Source organism: Lycorma delicatula, chromosome 9 (genome assembly GCF_047948215.1).
Source record: "Lycorma delicatula isolate Av1 chromosome 9, ASM4794821v1, whole genome shotgun sequence".
In the NCBI taxonomy this organism is placed as follows: Eukaryota; Metazoa; Arthropoda; class Insecta; order Hemiptera; family Fulgoridae; genus Lycorma; species Lycorma delicatula.
In genome coordinates this window covers 59,529,978-59,548,663 of record NC_134463.1, presented here as the reverse complement: position 1 = coordinate 59,548,663, position 18,686 = coordinate 59,529,978, and the positions used below count along the sequence as shown (strand labels likewise).

The 18,686-nt window shown below is 27.7% G+C and overlaps 1 protein-coding gene across 9 annotated transcripts in view; it reads right to left on the bottom strand.

The window, feature by feature from the left end:
* LOC142329807 (uncharacterized) overlaps positions 1-18,291 on the bottom strand; it is a 61,032-nt gene extending 42,741 nt beyond the window's left edge. For 4 of the 9 annotated variants that reach the window (XM_075374634.1, XM_075374641.1, XM_075374635.1 and 1 more), the window contains exons 1-5: positions 17,875-18,291; positions 13,116-13,194; positions 8,809-9,012; positions 3,448-3,609; positions 1,818-2,021 (exon numbers count right to left, since the gene is read on the bottom strand). In XM_075374634.1, coding sequence (XP_075230749.1) covers positions 1,818-2,021; positions 3,448-3,609; positions 8,809-9,012; positions 13,116-13,194; position 17,875 — 650 coding nt within the window. In that variant the 5' untranslated portion in view covers positions 17,876-18,291. Of the gene's footprint in view, positions 1-1,817; positions 2,022-3,447; positions 3,610-8,808; positions 9,013-13,115; positions 13,195-16,562; positions 16,678-16,815; positions 17,455-17,874 lie in introns of those variants that run through there. The other 5 variants (XM_075374636.1, XM_075374637.1, XM_075374640.1 and 2 more) reach the window with 5 other exon arrangements.
* Between the last annotated feature and the right edge of the window lie 395 nt (positions 18,292-18,686).

The window sequence follows — 18,686 nt, the reverse complement described above, 5'->3', positions numbered from 1 at the left end:
TTTTTTTTTAAATATCAAAATGACCAAATTTTTTTAAATTAATAAAGACAACCAAAATAACCTTCCTTTTTGCATTTAATAAATGAATTACTTCCTTATCACAAAAAATTTAATTCTATGCAGTGCAAAGAAAAAATTATTAAATTTTTTCAGCTGTAAAACATAAAATGTTTTAAATTTGAATTTAAGTACTTTTTAACAGTTCCTTTAAATTATATTTTTTTAATAAAATGCACATATTCTTGTTGATGAAAAGTGCACCAATAGCACTTAATTATGTGAAAGATATAAATGTGTTAATTAAAATAACAGAATAACAGTGTTGCTCCATTCAATGTTCTCTAACTGTATTAACAAAATTATTCTTAACAGTATTATTATTCTCATTTTTATCTTCATTATCTTCAAAAATAATTTTTTTCTCGTTTCCTTTCTTTTATCACATATCAAAATATTTATTTTAAATTCTTGATATATTTTTAATAATTTATTTACCCATCATAAATCACTCCCCACTGTTGAAAAGATTACTATTCAACCACATTCTTTTTCTTTTTATCAATGTATTTTATTAATTATAAGCATTAACTTTTACATTCACGTAATTAGAATAATTAATACCAACCTGTAGTTTGTATTAATAAAATAAAATAAATGTATTACAATAGAACAAATGCCAACCAAATACCCTGCCAAAGCCTGTTCTAAAATTAATTATGAAAACTAATTTTTTTTTTTAAATTTGTTACATTAAAGAATAAAATCAAATTTTACATGTATTTCAAATTACATAAACTTTTCTTGTAAAAACGTTTTCTATGTGTATCCATGAAACTGGATGGTTCTGCACATTTGACACTCTGTAATCGGATCTATTATTACGTTGGGTATTTATAGATTAACCTCTGGTCAGTGTTACAAAAAAAAAAAACAGATTTCCATAGCAACATAACACAAGCACAGTAGACATCAGTTAACTTTAAATATCGTACACATGCAGTCAGCCACATACTGATCAAGTACCACATGATGAAATATGGAAGCAATGTTGCAGCTCCTGCCAGTTATGAGGTGCATAGTATCATTCGGTTCTATTTTTTGTATTTGGTTTTTCTGGGTGAAACACTTTTGTGTTATCGCCTGGACACAATACATTTCTTGTAAAAAATAAATATTAAAAAATGGACAGTTAAAAATTAATTAAAAACTAAAAACCTAGCATTGTTAAAATACATCTTCAAAGTAAAAAGCCTGTAATGCATGATAAAAGTGAAATAAAAATAAATGTGATCTATCACATTACATATCTCAATTAAAATAGTAAAATTACCAACTGCTTTATGGCAAGTAGCATGAATAGTTGAGACATACTGTAGTAATTTATTTGAATATAAACAGATGGCCATAAGATATTTTAAATATAAGGTAACAGCATTTCATTATCCCCTAGAATAGTTTGCATGTTAGCCTGTAGTTAAACTTGTGATGCAATGTACATAACAGATACAACCACAAGGATATGGACAGTTAGTTGACAGTTGCAACACACATTAGTCGACCTTATCGGAGTAAGGTGTGTCTGTAGAATTGAAATTGTTGGCATTTATTTATTTTTTAATGACTTATTTGGTTAGTTAGTTGTTCATTATTCAAAATAGATTTTGAATTAATGTCAAATGGCTTAAAACTGCGTACAATATGTTAGTTAAAAATGTTTTCTTTCATAGCAATTTAAATAACTATCTGTTTAAATAACTAAATTTGTTGTTGATAATAGTATAATCAAAATATTACAAGTATATTAATTAAATACTTACAAATACTTTTCTGGTAATTTAAAGCCTCTTAAAACGGCATCATTGTTACCCAAATAAATAATCTGGTACAAAGCTTCCATCTCTTCTCTATTATCACAGAATTCTTTTACATTACTGTAAAGAACAAAAATCTGTTCTAAACATATTTTAAGTTGATCAATATTTAATTTTGGGTCAAATTCTATTAGAGGTACACCACATAACCTAAAGAAACAACACATATAAATAGAAAAAAAATACAGAATACAAATAAAATAAAATACAGTACATCAAATAAAATAGTAGTAGAGTAAATTTAATACAAATTTGTTTATCAGCATGATATATGAAGTTTACAATCTTAGAAAATAATAGATTAATCACGACTCAAATTTTTAAAATATTTCCAGTATAATCCAGTCGCTTGACTTACTAGTGTAGCAGATAGTGCTCATCTTAAAACAGTTAGGAGAACAGTTTAAGATGAGTCAAATAATATTCTTGATCAGTGTTATATTTGTAGATTCAGTGTGCTATTTTTTTTTAAATTTAGTGTTTGTGTAGTTCAAGTATTTAAATTAAATTACTGACTTCAAAAAGTTAAACATAAAATTTTCATGTTAAGGTTAATATCTTTATTTGCATAATCCATTTACATGAGATGATTTACAAAAAAAAAAAATGATCCTAATATCACTTGTCATGCTTATGTGTGTTCTTCACATTAACTTACCTAATACAGTAATTGACAATACTACACTTGACAAAACAAATTTACAAGTAAAAACAATAAGCTAAATAAATGAACAAGCACAACTGATCAAACATACTATTTGATAACATACAAAATGAGTTCTGGACAAATACCACTTAAGACAAATAACAGTATCATCTGCAACATTACTGAAAAAGACTTGATTATAATCCTGAAAAGATCTTCTGGAGGGATATTTCCAGGTAATTTGAGTCATGATTAATTTATTACTTTTTTAAAAGAAATTAAAAAACTCTTAACAAAGAGGTTCAAATTAACACAAACTACAGAACCGATAAAAACATGTAAAACAATTAAAAATCTTATTATTTATTAACATACATGAATTTCAATATTTTAGAAAGGTTTTAATGGAAAAGTATGACTTCTTTTATATTGTAGGATGAGATAGTTAGACTGTTAACCTGAAACATTGTTCTTCCAAATAGTTTGAGGTTTATTCAAACCAACTATGAGAGCAGGTATGGTTTGCTTCTCTCTATTACTTTTAAACTTTAAATATTATATAATCGATCAAATTATTGTTGCAGTTTGAAAGACGAAGAAGAGGTACTAATAAATATAAGTATTTACAGTGAAAGAAGCGAGGAAATTTATTCTGTTCTTGAAAGTATTTTAATACTTTCGTTTAATACTAAAACGTTTATCAAATCAAATTATTAACACACTGTATTATATATATATATATATTTTTTTTAACTCACTATTATAATATTATTTTAAAATATTAAAATAAAACCATAAATAAATAATTAAAAGTTTGTCTGCTGACATCTGTTATTATTTAATTTAATTTTTTTGTTTTAGATAACTACTATATGGTATTACATAGTTAAATATTTTTAAAAATAAAAACCAGATAACAAAGCATCTTACCTATATGCTGAATACACATGAAATCGAACAATTGGTTCTAAAATTTTAAGAGAAACTTGAGCTGGAGGTTGCTGAATAACTAGATCTTGACGTACAGCTCTAAGACGATCACAGATAAAATCATACACTTCATTCCATGGTAACCGATCATCCACTATGACACTATAATATAATAAAAACGATAACGATATACATGTACCATATTACCATTAAATGAAATATTTTTAAATAAGTGGTTTTCAGTACAACATATATTATAATCTAAAATGACACGTTCTTCAATTCATTCATTAAAAGAAATAGACTTGTTCATTAAGATAGAAGACTTCATTTTACAAAAAAAATCTGAATGCAAGTGATGGCTGAAGTGTAATAAAAAATTGCTCATAACTAACAAATGAAAAGAGATAGTCAAATGGTATAAATATGGCATAAAAGTACGACAGTTTGCTCTATTGTTATGTTCCAATAAATGTTACATTTCAGTCCCTTTAAATTTATTAAAAAAAACTAGGTACAAAAAACAGCTATTACTGCAAATGACTGATACTGACATATAAACTGTCAGTATCAGAAACTGTTTTATTATCAGAAACCTATATATTTTATACCACTATTAACATATCTTTTAGTTTTACAAAGGTAATGTTTACATTTTTACTCAATAAGTAAATGTTTTTCTTTTATCAAAGGATATTAGATTAGTACTTACTTATAAATAAAAATGAGTACTTTTTTTTGATACTGGAAAATCTTTTAAAGCTGTAGTTTAATAAAAATTCTAGAATTGTAAAAAATCATTAGTTGTGATTCATAGAATTCTGGTTTTTATTCAAGTCTGGGAAAAATAAAAAGTAAATATAAAGACAAGCAAATAAATATCCTGTTTTCAACATGAATTCTGTTAAAAAGTTACTGCGGCTAAAATAATATATTAATCTAATAAAATAAGCCAATAACTTTAGTTAAAGAAAAAAATAATGAAACTTATAAAGATGAAATAAATATGGGCATCATGTACCAGAAATAAGTGCTGGGAAAATTTACTTGAAGAAATTAAAATAAAGACCTTAGAATCCTTATTTGGTGATCCAAGAGAGTTTCAGATCTGATGAATGGGAATGATGATGGTCTATATTTTCATTATATAATGTAGGAATTTGCTCAACAGAATTCTCATAGCTTCTCTCACCCGAACTCAGAAACTTAAAAAACAAGTGGTGCCCCTGTTATCAAACAACCAATTAGATCAGGTATCCCATCTGAACTGAAAGATAGGGCAGAAGATTCTATCCTTGGTTTTTACCTTACAACCTGATGATCTCATACCATCTGTATGAGGTTCTCAATTACTCAAAAAAGCAATAAAAATGTAATGAAATGGATTAATGGAAATATACTAGAAAAGAGAAAGGGTTTATGAATTATAACACAGAATATTATCTCATTAGATAGAAAAGAAGCCGACTCATCTATAAAATAGTAGAGACCCATGAAAGAATGGGATCAATAAATCAGGGTGTTGGCAATCCAAGAAAGAGGAATAGACAAACATTATTTAAGAGGACTGGTAGAAGGGAAGGGCAAAATCAGAACAAAACCAGTTGGAGGATTCAACAGTATAAGGTTAAGGGCATGATAATAACAGAAGAAGAATAAAAATAATTCAATGGAGAGGAAAAGGAAAATGAAAGAAACACTAGAAAAGTATCTGAAAATAAAAGCTCCAAGACTATACACAAAATATTATGAAAGTCTTATTACCGTGTAACTTCATGCATCAAAATTGTAATTACTAAAATATCTATTGAAAATTCTACAACAAATGATGTCAGTTTCTTGGCTACAAAAACAGAAATAAATAAATGAAACACCTTATTGAAGAAATTTTTGTTTTAAGATTAGACAGCCTCACAACTGACTAAGATTTATTATAAATAACTATATATTCTAAGCAATTACAAAAGATGAACAATTTCAATTCTAAGTAAAGTAGTCCTGAAAAATGTTGAATAAATCTCATAATTAAAAAATTATAAACAAGTCTGGAATGAAACAGGATCTTATAGAACACATCAGTTCATTTCTTGAATCACCCCCGACTTTATTATAATAATTTTGATATTAATGAAATCATTAGTTTAATAAAATTACTACTGTTCTGTAAGACTAATAATTTATCATAACAATGATTTTTCCTCCTTGACATTTCAATTGTTTAGGATATCACTCCAACTATGACAAAATCATCAAATATTCCTGTCCCAAAAAATAGATCTTTTGCTAAATTAGATTTCTCTGTATCTTCACTTAAAACTTAAATTTTTCATCACGGATTCAATATTTTTCCACCATGTTGCTCGGAGCTGTCATTTCTTCTTGATACATGATCTAAACAGTATAATTTTTATTCCCTCATTTACTTCATAGTTATTAGCACCTTAAAATTACCTTATTCTTAATTCAAAAGTGAGAATTGACCATTCATCAAACTTTGTGACTCAACTACAACCTATTTCATTTTTCTTTTTATTTCTATTAACATTTTTGTCTCGTATACTATTTCAGCTGACTGGATGTAATTGTTGGTGACATCACTGGTACAATCCATCATCAGTATTTTATTATAACTAGTTTTTACTTTTATGTATTGTTTCATTCAACTATTATTTATTGTTTTAATTAAGTTTGTTTTGATAATAACCAACTATAAAAATAAATAAAGTTTTCTTATAAACTACATATAACTAGCGGTACTTTTTATTATGATATACTACTCTGTATCTTAGAACCAGTTAGTTCTTCATGATCTCTAAAAAGATGTTATGTATACCTTATTTAAAAATAAATTAAGAAAGGTTAAGGTTAAGATTGCAACTGAAGTAGTTAGCTGCTTGCTTTATCCATTCCAGGAAATAAAGTTAAATAATCCCTCACCTTATATCCAGTTTCAAAAAAATATTCAATATTGGTTATGGACGTAGAATTTAGGACAATTTTGGATAATCATACTTTCAAATAAGTACCAAAGGTAAGATTTATTGCCTTTTTTCAATATCAAAAGAATTTAATCCTGTGCAAAATAGAACATATCATGAAAAATATAGCCTTAAAAACTGCTACAAACTGGATCTTTTTCTATAGCTTAATACTAATAGCCTAAACTAACAGTATAATCTATATAAATGATTAGACAGTCAAATTAAAAATAAATACAAATACGCATTATATACTACAACATCTACAAATATTTATTAAATAATTAATAAACATTAAAATGTAATAAAGCATTTAATTTAGTTCCATATTTTTTACTGATGGAAAAACTTAGCAGCTATGGCATTAGAGGCGCTGCACAATTGGTTAAGTCAAACCTTACAAACTGTAAACAAATACTTGAAATTCTATCTTTTGATAAGAATACAAATGTAAAATAAATCCTTGCTTCAAGATGTAGAATATTAAGTGCCTCAGGTGTTTTCAGTGCCTTGCTATTTTATTGTTTATTAATGGTAAGCCTCAAAATCTTAAGTCATTCATTGTAATTCTCTTCATAGAAGACACAACTGTACCTATATTTGAAGATAACTATTTAAATGGGATTGAAAATTGTACAATAACAACACAAAAATTATTCACTAAATGAATTTTAATCATCTGACTTTAAATGTGGATAAAACTGTAGCACTGCACTTACCGGTATCAAACATTGCTATCGAGTGGATAGAATTCTTACTAATGATAACAATAGTATTTCTGTTGCTCACTAAGCAAAATTTCTGGGCGTTTGATTAGATAACAATTTCTTGTGGAATGATCAAATTGTAACAAAATCAAACCGTACTGTTTTCTTTGAAGTGCCTTAATAAAATGCTAGCTTGTCAACATTATTAAATATTTATTATGCCCACATTTATTGCTTGTATAAAGTATATTAGCTTCTCAAAATGTATGAACACATTTTTAAGATACAAAAATGAGCTCAGATCATTATCTGGCACCCATAAGTATGAATCATGTAAACAGATAGTTAAAAAACTAAATATCTTAATTTATACTTGTTTATATTTATGAATGTGCAATCTTTTTCAACAAATAATGGTCAAGTATTTCTAAAAAATAACAATAACCACCTTTATCAAACCAGACAACGGAACTGTTTTTTGTATAACTCAATTCTACACTTTGGCTTTCAAGAAAGGGCCTTATTATGCTTCCATAACAATATTTAATAAATAAATAAGGTTTATAATTTTTTTATTTTAATTAATTAAATTTTTTGACATTTGAAAAGTCTATATATGGCAATAACTGTAAACTTGTGTTTTTAACAAGTTGACCAAACTGAACAAGAAAGTAACATTGCTGTAATGTTTCAACAAGATGGTGCACGCTCACACACTTCAGCCTAAGCGTTCAAGGTGCTCCTAATGAAAGATTCCCTATCATTGAATTAGTAGGACCAGTCCTATGCTTTAGCCTCCGAGAAACCCAGATTTAACACCCTAGACCATTTTTCTATGGGAGTACATTAAAGTATTACCTACAGTGGAAAAAATCAGTGATATACAACGTTTAAGACAACGGATCACTGCTGCTTTTGCCACAGTTACGCCTGCAATGATCCACCTGACCTGAGCAGAAGTCGATTATCAGCTGGATGTTTACAGAGTAACCAACGGAGTTCATATTGAAACATTCTAACATATGTAAAAAAACTTTTTGAGTGGATGAATTTAAAAAAAAAATACTTGTTTGATTATCTCTAGTAGTTTCTGAGTACGATTTTTTTAAATTGCTGCAACCTTTTTCGATAACCTTGTATTGAAAAGATTTTCTTTTCCAGTAATAATACTACTCTTTCAACGGACTTTTAAATAATATTAATTAAAAATGTTAAAAAAATCCTGAAAATTTTGCATCCCATTTGTGTATAAAATATCTGCTCAAAATAATTTTCAATGGTGCCTTCTGAATTATATTATATTAATTTTATTTTATTTAATGTACTTACCTTAACATTATTTTATGTGTTTGTATTTAAGTAATTAATATAGAATTCAATCACATCAATTTTTTATCTTATAATTTGTGTTTTTGTAATTTTATAATTTATCTTATAATGCTGACCTGTATAATGTATTATTATGTACTGATCAAAATAAAGGATTTCATTATTTATTAAATTGACGCTGATTCAGTGTCAATTGCACTGTCATCAATATTTCCTGTGTACTCTAGTTATTAGTAAAGCCCTCTACTATTACTTTAATTAATTATAAATCATATTAATAAGATTAATACACAATCGCAAAAAATTACTAAAGAAAACTGAACACAAATTAAAAATATATTACATACTCAGTAAGAAGATAATTAACAGTTTTTAAAAGAACATCAGGATGACGTAAATTTTTTGAATTACACAGATTAACTCCAGCTGCTGATCGTTGAAAACATTTAACAACTAGTTTTGGATCAAATTCAGAGCTTGAATATGTTTTTGAATGTACATTTTCAATCCGTTCTGTTTCTAGAATGTGAATTAAACCATTTTTTACCCTCCTGAAAAAGGAAAAATATTACATTGCGCACTACTAATAACACAATACTAAAAGAGATAAAAAATAAAATAAAGAAAAATTATATTGTTTTTAATTAAAAATAAAAATCTGAGTTTATGGAGTTCACTACCCATGTTTTGTTTACTGTTGCATTTATCTACCTTATTGTTACAAAAGATGTTCAAAATTACTACCCTGGGCATCAATGCACAATAGTGCATTGATGCCCAGCACAATATGCAGTCGAGCACAATAGTGCTTGACTGATCATATTGAGTCATCTGACCCAAAACATTGTTGTCAATTGCACTGATTTTTCATTGAATGTTCACCTTCAGTTCATGTTCTACAAATTAACATGGCTGGATAAATGAAACTATACCTCGTCTGACATGAAATACAACATCAAGTCTATCTGTCCACCAACAATGTTTTTGAAAAGCCAGTAGCAGTAATCAAGTAATTTCAGTTTGTATGTCTCCTTCAGCTGTTGCACGATTGTAACACAGTATGGTTTCAATTTTAATTCATGAAGAATTTTATGACAAGATATGTGTTTAACACCAGATTGTTGGGATAACTTGTGTAGCGATTTGTTTGGACTGACATTCTCCTTTCAATATCAACAATGGCCTGTGGAATCCTAACAGAAGGTTGAATATTTTGTTTTGCATTTGAAACCCCAAACCTGTTGTAAACCGTTCAAAAAACCACAGATTTTTTGAACGAATATACGCTTCAACTATAGCTATCTTCACCTGGATTTTACACAAACACAACTGCACTGCAACAAAATATATACTGAACTGACACTAACCACCTGACAAATGGCAGCAGCAATCAGTAGTAGTAACATATACATGCACTAGCCAGCATGGCTAGTGTAAAAGTCTTTCCTAAATAGTGTTGGGTAACAGTTTCACTATGGGTTCAGTTTTATGTTGCTCACTCTATACAATGAACTATAATCTGTATAATGAACTATTAGTATTATAATAAACCGATCAGAATAAAATATTTATTTTTTGAGAATTCTAGGTTAAACAGTAATTATAATTTATACGAGCAGGATAAAATGTTACATGATCAAATTATACAAGATAACTTGGAATACACAGTGTTTAATACATGAATATTATGAACACTTTATCATATTTATTACAATGTTACAACAGATCTGCAATAGTTTTACTTAAATTTACCCAAAAACATCCTTGGTTTTTTTTTTTGTAAAAAAACTGTCAGTCTCATAGTATTGTACACTGAAGAGAATAAATTTTCAAATATATTTTTATTCTAATATATTTTAAATACCTACTCCTAAAATGAGAAATATTATTATTTACAATTTATTATTTATTTACAATTTTTTTTATTTAATATTTTTATTTACAATTTTATTTTATTTTTATTTATTTATTTGTATGAGATTATTTACGATTTTCATCATACAAAGATGAAAATTGTAAATTATCTCATACAATCTCCTTGGTTGTATGAAAAAATAATATTTTGTTCTAAAATGTTGTAAATTTTGGAATATAAATATTAACAGTGAGTGTAAACTGCACCTAGTATTAATTTCAATAATCTGTAGTAACCATATTTTATTTATTTTCTTATTATTCTATTAACTGTATGCCAATACCCATTTACATTACTTTCTTTTCATTTACTTTCCCAGCTATATCAACATAAGTTGCTACAGCAAAAATGGGAATATACTCTGATTTCAGTGTAAAAAAAAATTAGCCTGTTTTAGGTTTTGTTTCTTCAGGAGATATTTTTAAAAAAAATTTTAACAAAAAAAAGAATAGATTTAAAAATTGTAAGCAATGTGTAAAAAAAGATTTTATCTCAATGCTTCCAAATTTAAAAAAATTATTTTTGACAGATGGATATTTGTATGAACATCTATGCTGACTTGTATTTAGTCTAATGACTCTGGACCTAGTACACTGATTTTATTCAAACTTGGTAGACTGGTACCACCTTTGGGCGGAAAGAATATGAAATGCATTTTTGCAAAAACTGGAAAAAGGGGTGGGTTGTTTCAGCCAAAATAAATGTTAAATCTTTACTAGAATACTTCAGCAAACATTTTTCTTGCAAATGTTGAAGCTTTTTTATCAGAATCACAAATTACCAAACATTTTTACATACATTTAACTCCTCTCCAAAAAATTATATATGGAGTATGTTCAAAAAGTAACAAGAATTTTTGTTTTTTTGGAAAGAATTTTATTTATTCATCTACATTAATGTTATCCCCTTCAAAATAGTCCCCATTAGATATTATACACTTATGTCAGTGCTTTTTCCAATCCCCAAAACACTTCTGGAATGCTTTTAATCTCATCTACGCTAATTAAAATGACTTAAAGGTTCTATTTATTTTTGGGAATAAAAAAAAATTCACGTCACATGGGACAATGTCTGACAAATATGACAGCTGGGGTATTACAGCATTGTTTTTGGCTAAAAACTGACAAACAAGCAATGAAGTGTGAGCAGGCGCATTATCGTGGTGCAAAAGCCATTGATAGTTTCACCACAAATCCAGCCGTTTTTTTGGATTGCTTCACGCAAATGGCATTAAACTTGTAGGTAATACTCCTCCTTATTGATTGTTTGGCCTTGTGGCAAGAATTCATGATGCACTATGCCATTAAAATCAAAGAACCCGGTGAGCATAACCTTCAAATTCAACTGTATTTGTCGAGCCTTTTTCGGTCTTGGTGATCCAGAATGCCTCCATTGGGACGATTGAGCCTTAGTTTCAACATCATATCCATAACCCATGTTTCATCACCAGTTATGACATGTTCTGCATCACTGTTGACTTCATTTAGCAACTCCTGAGTTCCATTCGCCATTGTTTTTGTTCAAAATTTAACAATTTTGGAACAAATTTTGCTGTCACATGTTTCATACCTAAAACATCCAAAAAAATTTCATAGCATGAGTCAATTGATATTCCAACATTATCAGCGACTTCTCTGATTGTGATCTGGTGATCATTCATAATCACTTCTTTCACTTTTTCCATGTTTTCAGCTGTTGTTGGCGTGCTGGGACATCTGGCGCCCTTGTCATCTTCAATGTCTTCACAACCTTCTTGGAAACGCTTAAACCACTCATACACCCTTACTTTACTCATAGTAGACTCACCAAAAGCAATATTTAAATTTTTTAAAACATTGCTGCACTTTATTCCATTCTTATAGCAAAATTTAATATAAATTCTCTGATCCATTATTTATACAAATAAAAAATTGCCCATCGTACCAAAAAACATGTTATTGTTTTTACAGCTGATAACAGACTAAACATCCAATATAACAGACTAAAAATCCAGATACTTTTCAGACATGTTTACCGATATAACAACGAAAAAATCCTGAGAATTGGATTAATACAACCCGCGAAATTTCAAATTTCTTATTACTTTTTGAACACACCTCGTATATATTTTTAACTATATTTAGCTTCAGAAAAGGAGTTAATGGGAGCTTTTGGCATCTACAGTTTCTACATCAATAGGCCTTTAAACCACTACAAAAAAGCTATTACCCATCTGGCTCCAACGGTTTATGGTAATAAAATATATATTTTTAATCTTTTTTTAATTTTTAAAGATTACTTTATATTTAAATTCATCTTGCAAGTTACCCATTGATTTTAAATGTAAGTAACTTGATTTTTTTTTAGAGCCATTACTCTTTAGTATTTCTTGAAAAACTTACTCAGAAATTTTCACTATCTTCCTAGAAAATTACATTTTTTTTTATTTAGAATTATGGCTGTATCTTAGTATTTTTTAAACAATTTTGATGTTTTTTTTTTTAAATTTATTATCAAAAGTTAGGGATTATTTTCTTAAAAATTAATTTTACTCGAATATTTCCCCTTGAGTATGGGAGCTCCCAAAATTAAAAAAAATCATTTCACAATTTCAAATTTTTAATTCTAATGTATTTTTTTAAACAGTAAACTCACTAAAATAACTTAATACATTATAAATACATTGCGATTAAAATTAATCACATATAAATAACTATTTTGAATTATTTTAACCATTCTTTAAAAAATTCAAATGCTTACATATTAATCTCTTCTTCTGGACACATAGTAAGGCATCTTCCATGAACAAAGCTGATAGAATCATTCTCCATTTTTAACACTGTAAAGAATACATTATAAATAACTACATGAGCAACACCAAACAAAAAAAAAACAAATTACAATACAAAGAAAGAAGAGACAAAAAGATGGCATCAGTTAGTCTCCAAATATTTATGCTTAGGTACCAGCTTACGGTACTTCACAAATGTAAAAATTTTAAGCACATATCCTTATAAATTATAAGTATATAAATTAGAAACATAACATAATTTTTTGTATTCAGTCATTTGATTGGTTTGATGCAGCTTAGTGTGTGATCAAACGGTAACGTTTTTTTTTAGATTCTTATGCAAAATGGATAAATTTGTGAAAAACAAAGTGAACCATCTACATCCATAGAATCAATTAGTAAAACGACAAGATTGTACAATGATAGTAATTTAAATTATGGTTTTACCTCATTGGATGGAAAATCGCAGGGCATTGTTTGCGTCTAAGTCCTCTACCATGAAAACATTAAGCTATTAAAATAAATTTGACACTTGAAAACTATACATTTGGGTCGTAAAAGCAAACCCATGAAATTCTTCGAAAGAAGATTACATACTATCAGAAATCAACAAGCTTTATTTGTAAATCAAGCCATACTGATAAAAGAACACTTGAATCATCTTATCACATAGCATTAAGAGTAACTAAGATATTCAAACTCCATACAATCGCAGAAAACCTCGTACTGATTGCTGCAATTGATATGGTCAGTGTTTAAATAAGCATGGAAGAAGAAAAGAAAATGTTGCTTTCTAAAGACACAGTATCAAGGCAAATTGATGATATGGCTGCTGATATTCACTATAAGAAAATTAAGCAAGTGAGATTTTTATTATTCATTTTATGAATCAACAAACATTTAATTTTATGACAAACATTTGTCAGTTCTTATGTTGTTTTTTTTTTTTTTTTGTCTTTTATGAATCTACTAAAAACGATAACAGAGATTGGACAAAATTTATCACCTGCAAAGGTGATAAAAGGAAAGAATAGTAGATTTCTGGAAAAAATTGAATAATTGTCTTATATCACAATGGAGGCACTGCTTCCTTCATAGACATGCTCTTGCCACAATAAATGTGCCAGAAATCTCAAACAAATTCTTTGTAAAGCTGTAAAAATGGATAATTTTATTAAAAATCAACCATTACAGAATAGCCTGTTTCCTAAAGTATGTGATGAAATGGGCGAAAAGAAAAAGGTCTCTACTTTTCCATACAAAAATCAGGTGGTTATTGCAGGGGAAAGCATTAAACCAGTTATTGGAACTGCTAAATGAATTAATAATATTATTCCGGGATAAACAAATGCCATAATCAATGTTTTTAAAGGATAATGACTATATGTTGCTGTTGGCTTACTTAGATGATGTATTTTTACATTTAAACAACTTGGATGTAAATTTATAAGAATGTGATAAAAGCATTTTATTAGTAACAAAGTTCATGCTTTCATAAGATGTTTTTTATCTAGATTATTTGCCTTCAAAGCAAAAATGTTGATGTTTCCACTCATCTCTGATTATATTGAGAAAAATTTACATGAAGAAAACACAATTATTCATTACAGTTTGGATAGCATGAAGATGCATTTGTATGACCTAAAAATTTAGTTGGCAGAGTATTTCCTGGAAGATAAAAATGACTTCTCGAAAAGACTGAAACTGAATCCATTTAGTGAAAACTTTGTTGCAGCTGCTAAATTACCGGTTGAGATTCAAGACCAGCTCATCGAAATGTCTGCCAATAAGATGTTGCAACTACAATCCCTAAAGATTTAGATGCATTCTGGCTTGCTCGTGGAAGTGAATATGGAAATTTAGTCACAGAAAGATTGAAAATATTAATTTCTTTTGTCATGTCTTACCCTTGTTAAAAGGGTTTTTTGTCTATGGTTGAACTAAAAACTAAATATAGGAATTGTCTTTTATCATTTGAAAAAAATCTGCTTTCGTGTGTTTCTAAAATAAATCCACATACGGAGAAACTTAAAAGAAAAAAAAGCAACCATCTCATTAATTTATTTTCTTAAGTGCACTTATAAATGTAAAATTTTATAATAAACAATTTTTTTTTTCATAAAATTATTTCATTATTGTTTATATGTACTGTTGTGGACTCATTTCGCAAACCTGTTTCATATCACTGCAATCCCCAGGTTCAGAAATGTAGCAGCTGTAGCATTACCATTACACAAACCCAAAATAAATAGCATATCAGCAAATTCCTCTAATGTAAATAAGTACATTACCTCAATGGAAAACCAATTACATTTAAATTAAAATTCAAAGAAAACTGCTGACAGCACAATTCAAAGTACACAATATACTTGATTTACCTTTCAAAATGATTTAAACACTAGTACAGTATTGCGAATTATTGATCAGGTCTTGTTATTTTATAGCCAACTTTGAAATAATAATTTTTCAAATAATCTATTGTATTTCTGTCATTCATTGTATTTCAGATAATTTCTATTTATTTAATTTCATTTTACAATTGTGTAATTTTCAAAATTTAAAAAAAATTTTTAACAGCAATTATTACCAGTTAATTTCTATCACCAAATTAGAATTTGGTTTTTGCAAACATTAAATAAATACTTTTCTGACAAATGTAGTAACGTACTGATTCTAAATAAAATTTGAATTTTTCTAACCTTTCTTTGTTTTATTTAACTTATCTTATACCATTTTGTTCAGAATTAAATTCTGTACAAGTTTTACTTAAAATTTTTTGCCCATTTAACAAAGTTATTGTACATCAAACATAAAAAACAATGTTTTTTTTTTACCCAAATTTATTGGTGTCTTATCATAAATTTCTCAAAATTTAACTGCAGATATGGCCTATTCTCACTTGGTACCTATTTTCAATAAATAGGTATATTCATTCAATTTTTACAGTCAAAAACCATAAGATATCATTAATTCTGTCCCTTAATTCACTTCCTAAAAATTTCATTATGACCTCATTTCAATGGAGTTGTTGAAATTCAAGCAAAATCTTTCACTAGCCATAATTCGCAAACAAAGCATATTAGGACATACGTTTATATGATTTTTTCCCATTATTTCCACGAGTAGAATAGGTTATGAAAATCCCAGGAGAACTTTGTGATAGACACTGTATAAAATATATATTTAAATACAAATTTAAATATTGAAAATCTATTCCTAAAGATCTCATACTTATATGATTAAGAAGAACAAGGCTTTCATTCAATTTAATTTTTTTTTTCAAAATGATTAACATGCATTATTTTATAAATGTATCTGTTGTGCTGTAACTGAAAAGTTGTAGTAACCCCTTATATAAGTCATAGCCACTATGAAAAGTTTTGCAACCATTCTCAAGAACAAAAAGCATCCCATACCATAAATATAATGAAAAGTGAGGATTTCTCATTGCCACTTTTTTAACAGAGTCATGTATACATAATGTTTCAAATCAACATATTAAGCACCAAAAAAAGGTATTCGGTATTCAAGTCTATCAATTAAGTATCTTCCTCTTGAACCCCACATGCTTTTCATACATCTCTGCCAACTTAGGAAATTAATCACAAGTTACTCCAAAAAATGATGGAGTCACCTTCAAGAATAAAAAGCATACTATGCCACACTTACAAGAAAAAGCAAGGAGTAAAACAATTTTCTACTTCATGCAGAATTGAATTGGGTTGTTAGGCCTGCTTTTACCAAGAAAATTGATCTTATTAAATTAATGCTGATAACCAGGTGACATAATCAATATTTTTCACATATTCATGCATATGTATGAATGCATATCAGCATGCCAAGCCAAATGAAATGCACGTGCCAACTCTACACGTGACACCTTAACCTGTATACCACAGGAACCATCTTCTCATAAACATCATAATTCTCAAAGACAGCAACACTGGTCACTGGTAAATCAGATATGTATTTACATACAACACAGCCATAAAATGAGACTGGAAGAGATAGTGTAAAGCAAAAAATGAATATATGTATAGTATACTAAATTCGTTTTCAAAAAAAAAAGTTTCTCAACATAGATGTGCACGATACCAGAATAAAATAAAAAATTGTAGTATAGATAAGAATCTCAAAAACAAGGTTGGTAATTCTAGATTAAGTTTCATAGTAACTTTTGCTTCTTCATTCCCCAGAGAGTGGATTCTTTAACCTTTACTGGATAACTAAACTTTCAAATTCTCATATTGTATTTTATTATAAAAAAAAATTATTACATAAAATTAAATAATCGATGGATTTACTGGGTGAAAATCCATAACAAAATGTTTTTCTGGCTTTCACAAACCATAACAAAAACAATTTAGTCAAAATTTTCTTATTGTAAATCAAACTAATATTTTTAATCTAGTTAACAGTTTATCACACTGTAATATTAATGAGACTAATTATCCCAATTGTGAATATTCTATCAATTCCCTAATAATAATTTTTTTGTTTAACACGAAAGCGAGTAATTACAGCAGCACAATATAATAAAATACACTTGTTCATTGTCGTTGCACTGCACTACACCGTCGTAAAATATAATACAGAAATATTAATTAATTAAAAAACATATATTAAGTCCAAAATATAATATAAATATGAATAAACTAACCAACAGGGGAATAAGGAAATTAATTTTTTTATAAAATTAACTACTTCGCAGCTTAATGTTATACTTACTATAGATTCAAAAATATCGCTGGAAATTCAATTACACTGGCAATATCAAAATAAATTATTTAAGAATATATGTGGTATTTTACATATCACAAACCGTAATAATAAATTATCGAAAGATAATCTCATCAGAACACCATTTCAGACTACAAAAAGAAATTTTCAAAAAACATAGTTTGTCGATCAAAACAAAATCATATTAACCTAACCTCAAATTTATGACAACTTTGGTACATTAATGTTCTTCGAATGCAATAATCGAGAATAGAAAAATATCAATTACAACACCTGGTTATCAGCACAAATTCGTTACGATTGATTTTCTCGATAAACCTATTTAATATTCCGTTTATATGACCTTAAAGTAAGTCTGAAAATCTACTGACAGTAATAAGTGACAACAACTTGATATAATGTCCAAACTCGAACCCTTGTTGTTTCTAACTAAAAAAAAAGAAATAATTAATTTATTAAAAAACTATTTTTAAGAAGTAAAGACAGAGTAAAATTCATTACTCTTGTCTAATCAAATGACTAGCAATTTTTCATTTAAGAAAATTTTTATTTATTTCATTTAGCAATTTTTCATTTTGTATATAATGAGCTGAAGCAATATTCAGTTGGAGAATGATAGAATTCACCTAAGGAAAAGGTGAATGTGTTGCTTTAATAATTAAATATATGTTAATTATAATAGTATAGTCATGATGTATATAATATAGTATAATTATTGTATAGTGAATTAAACATAAAAAAATCTGGTATATCCAATGTAAAATTATAAAGATGACAGGTGTGTTGACTTAATACATTAT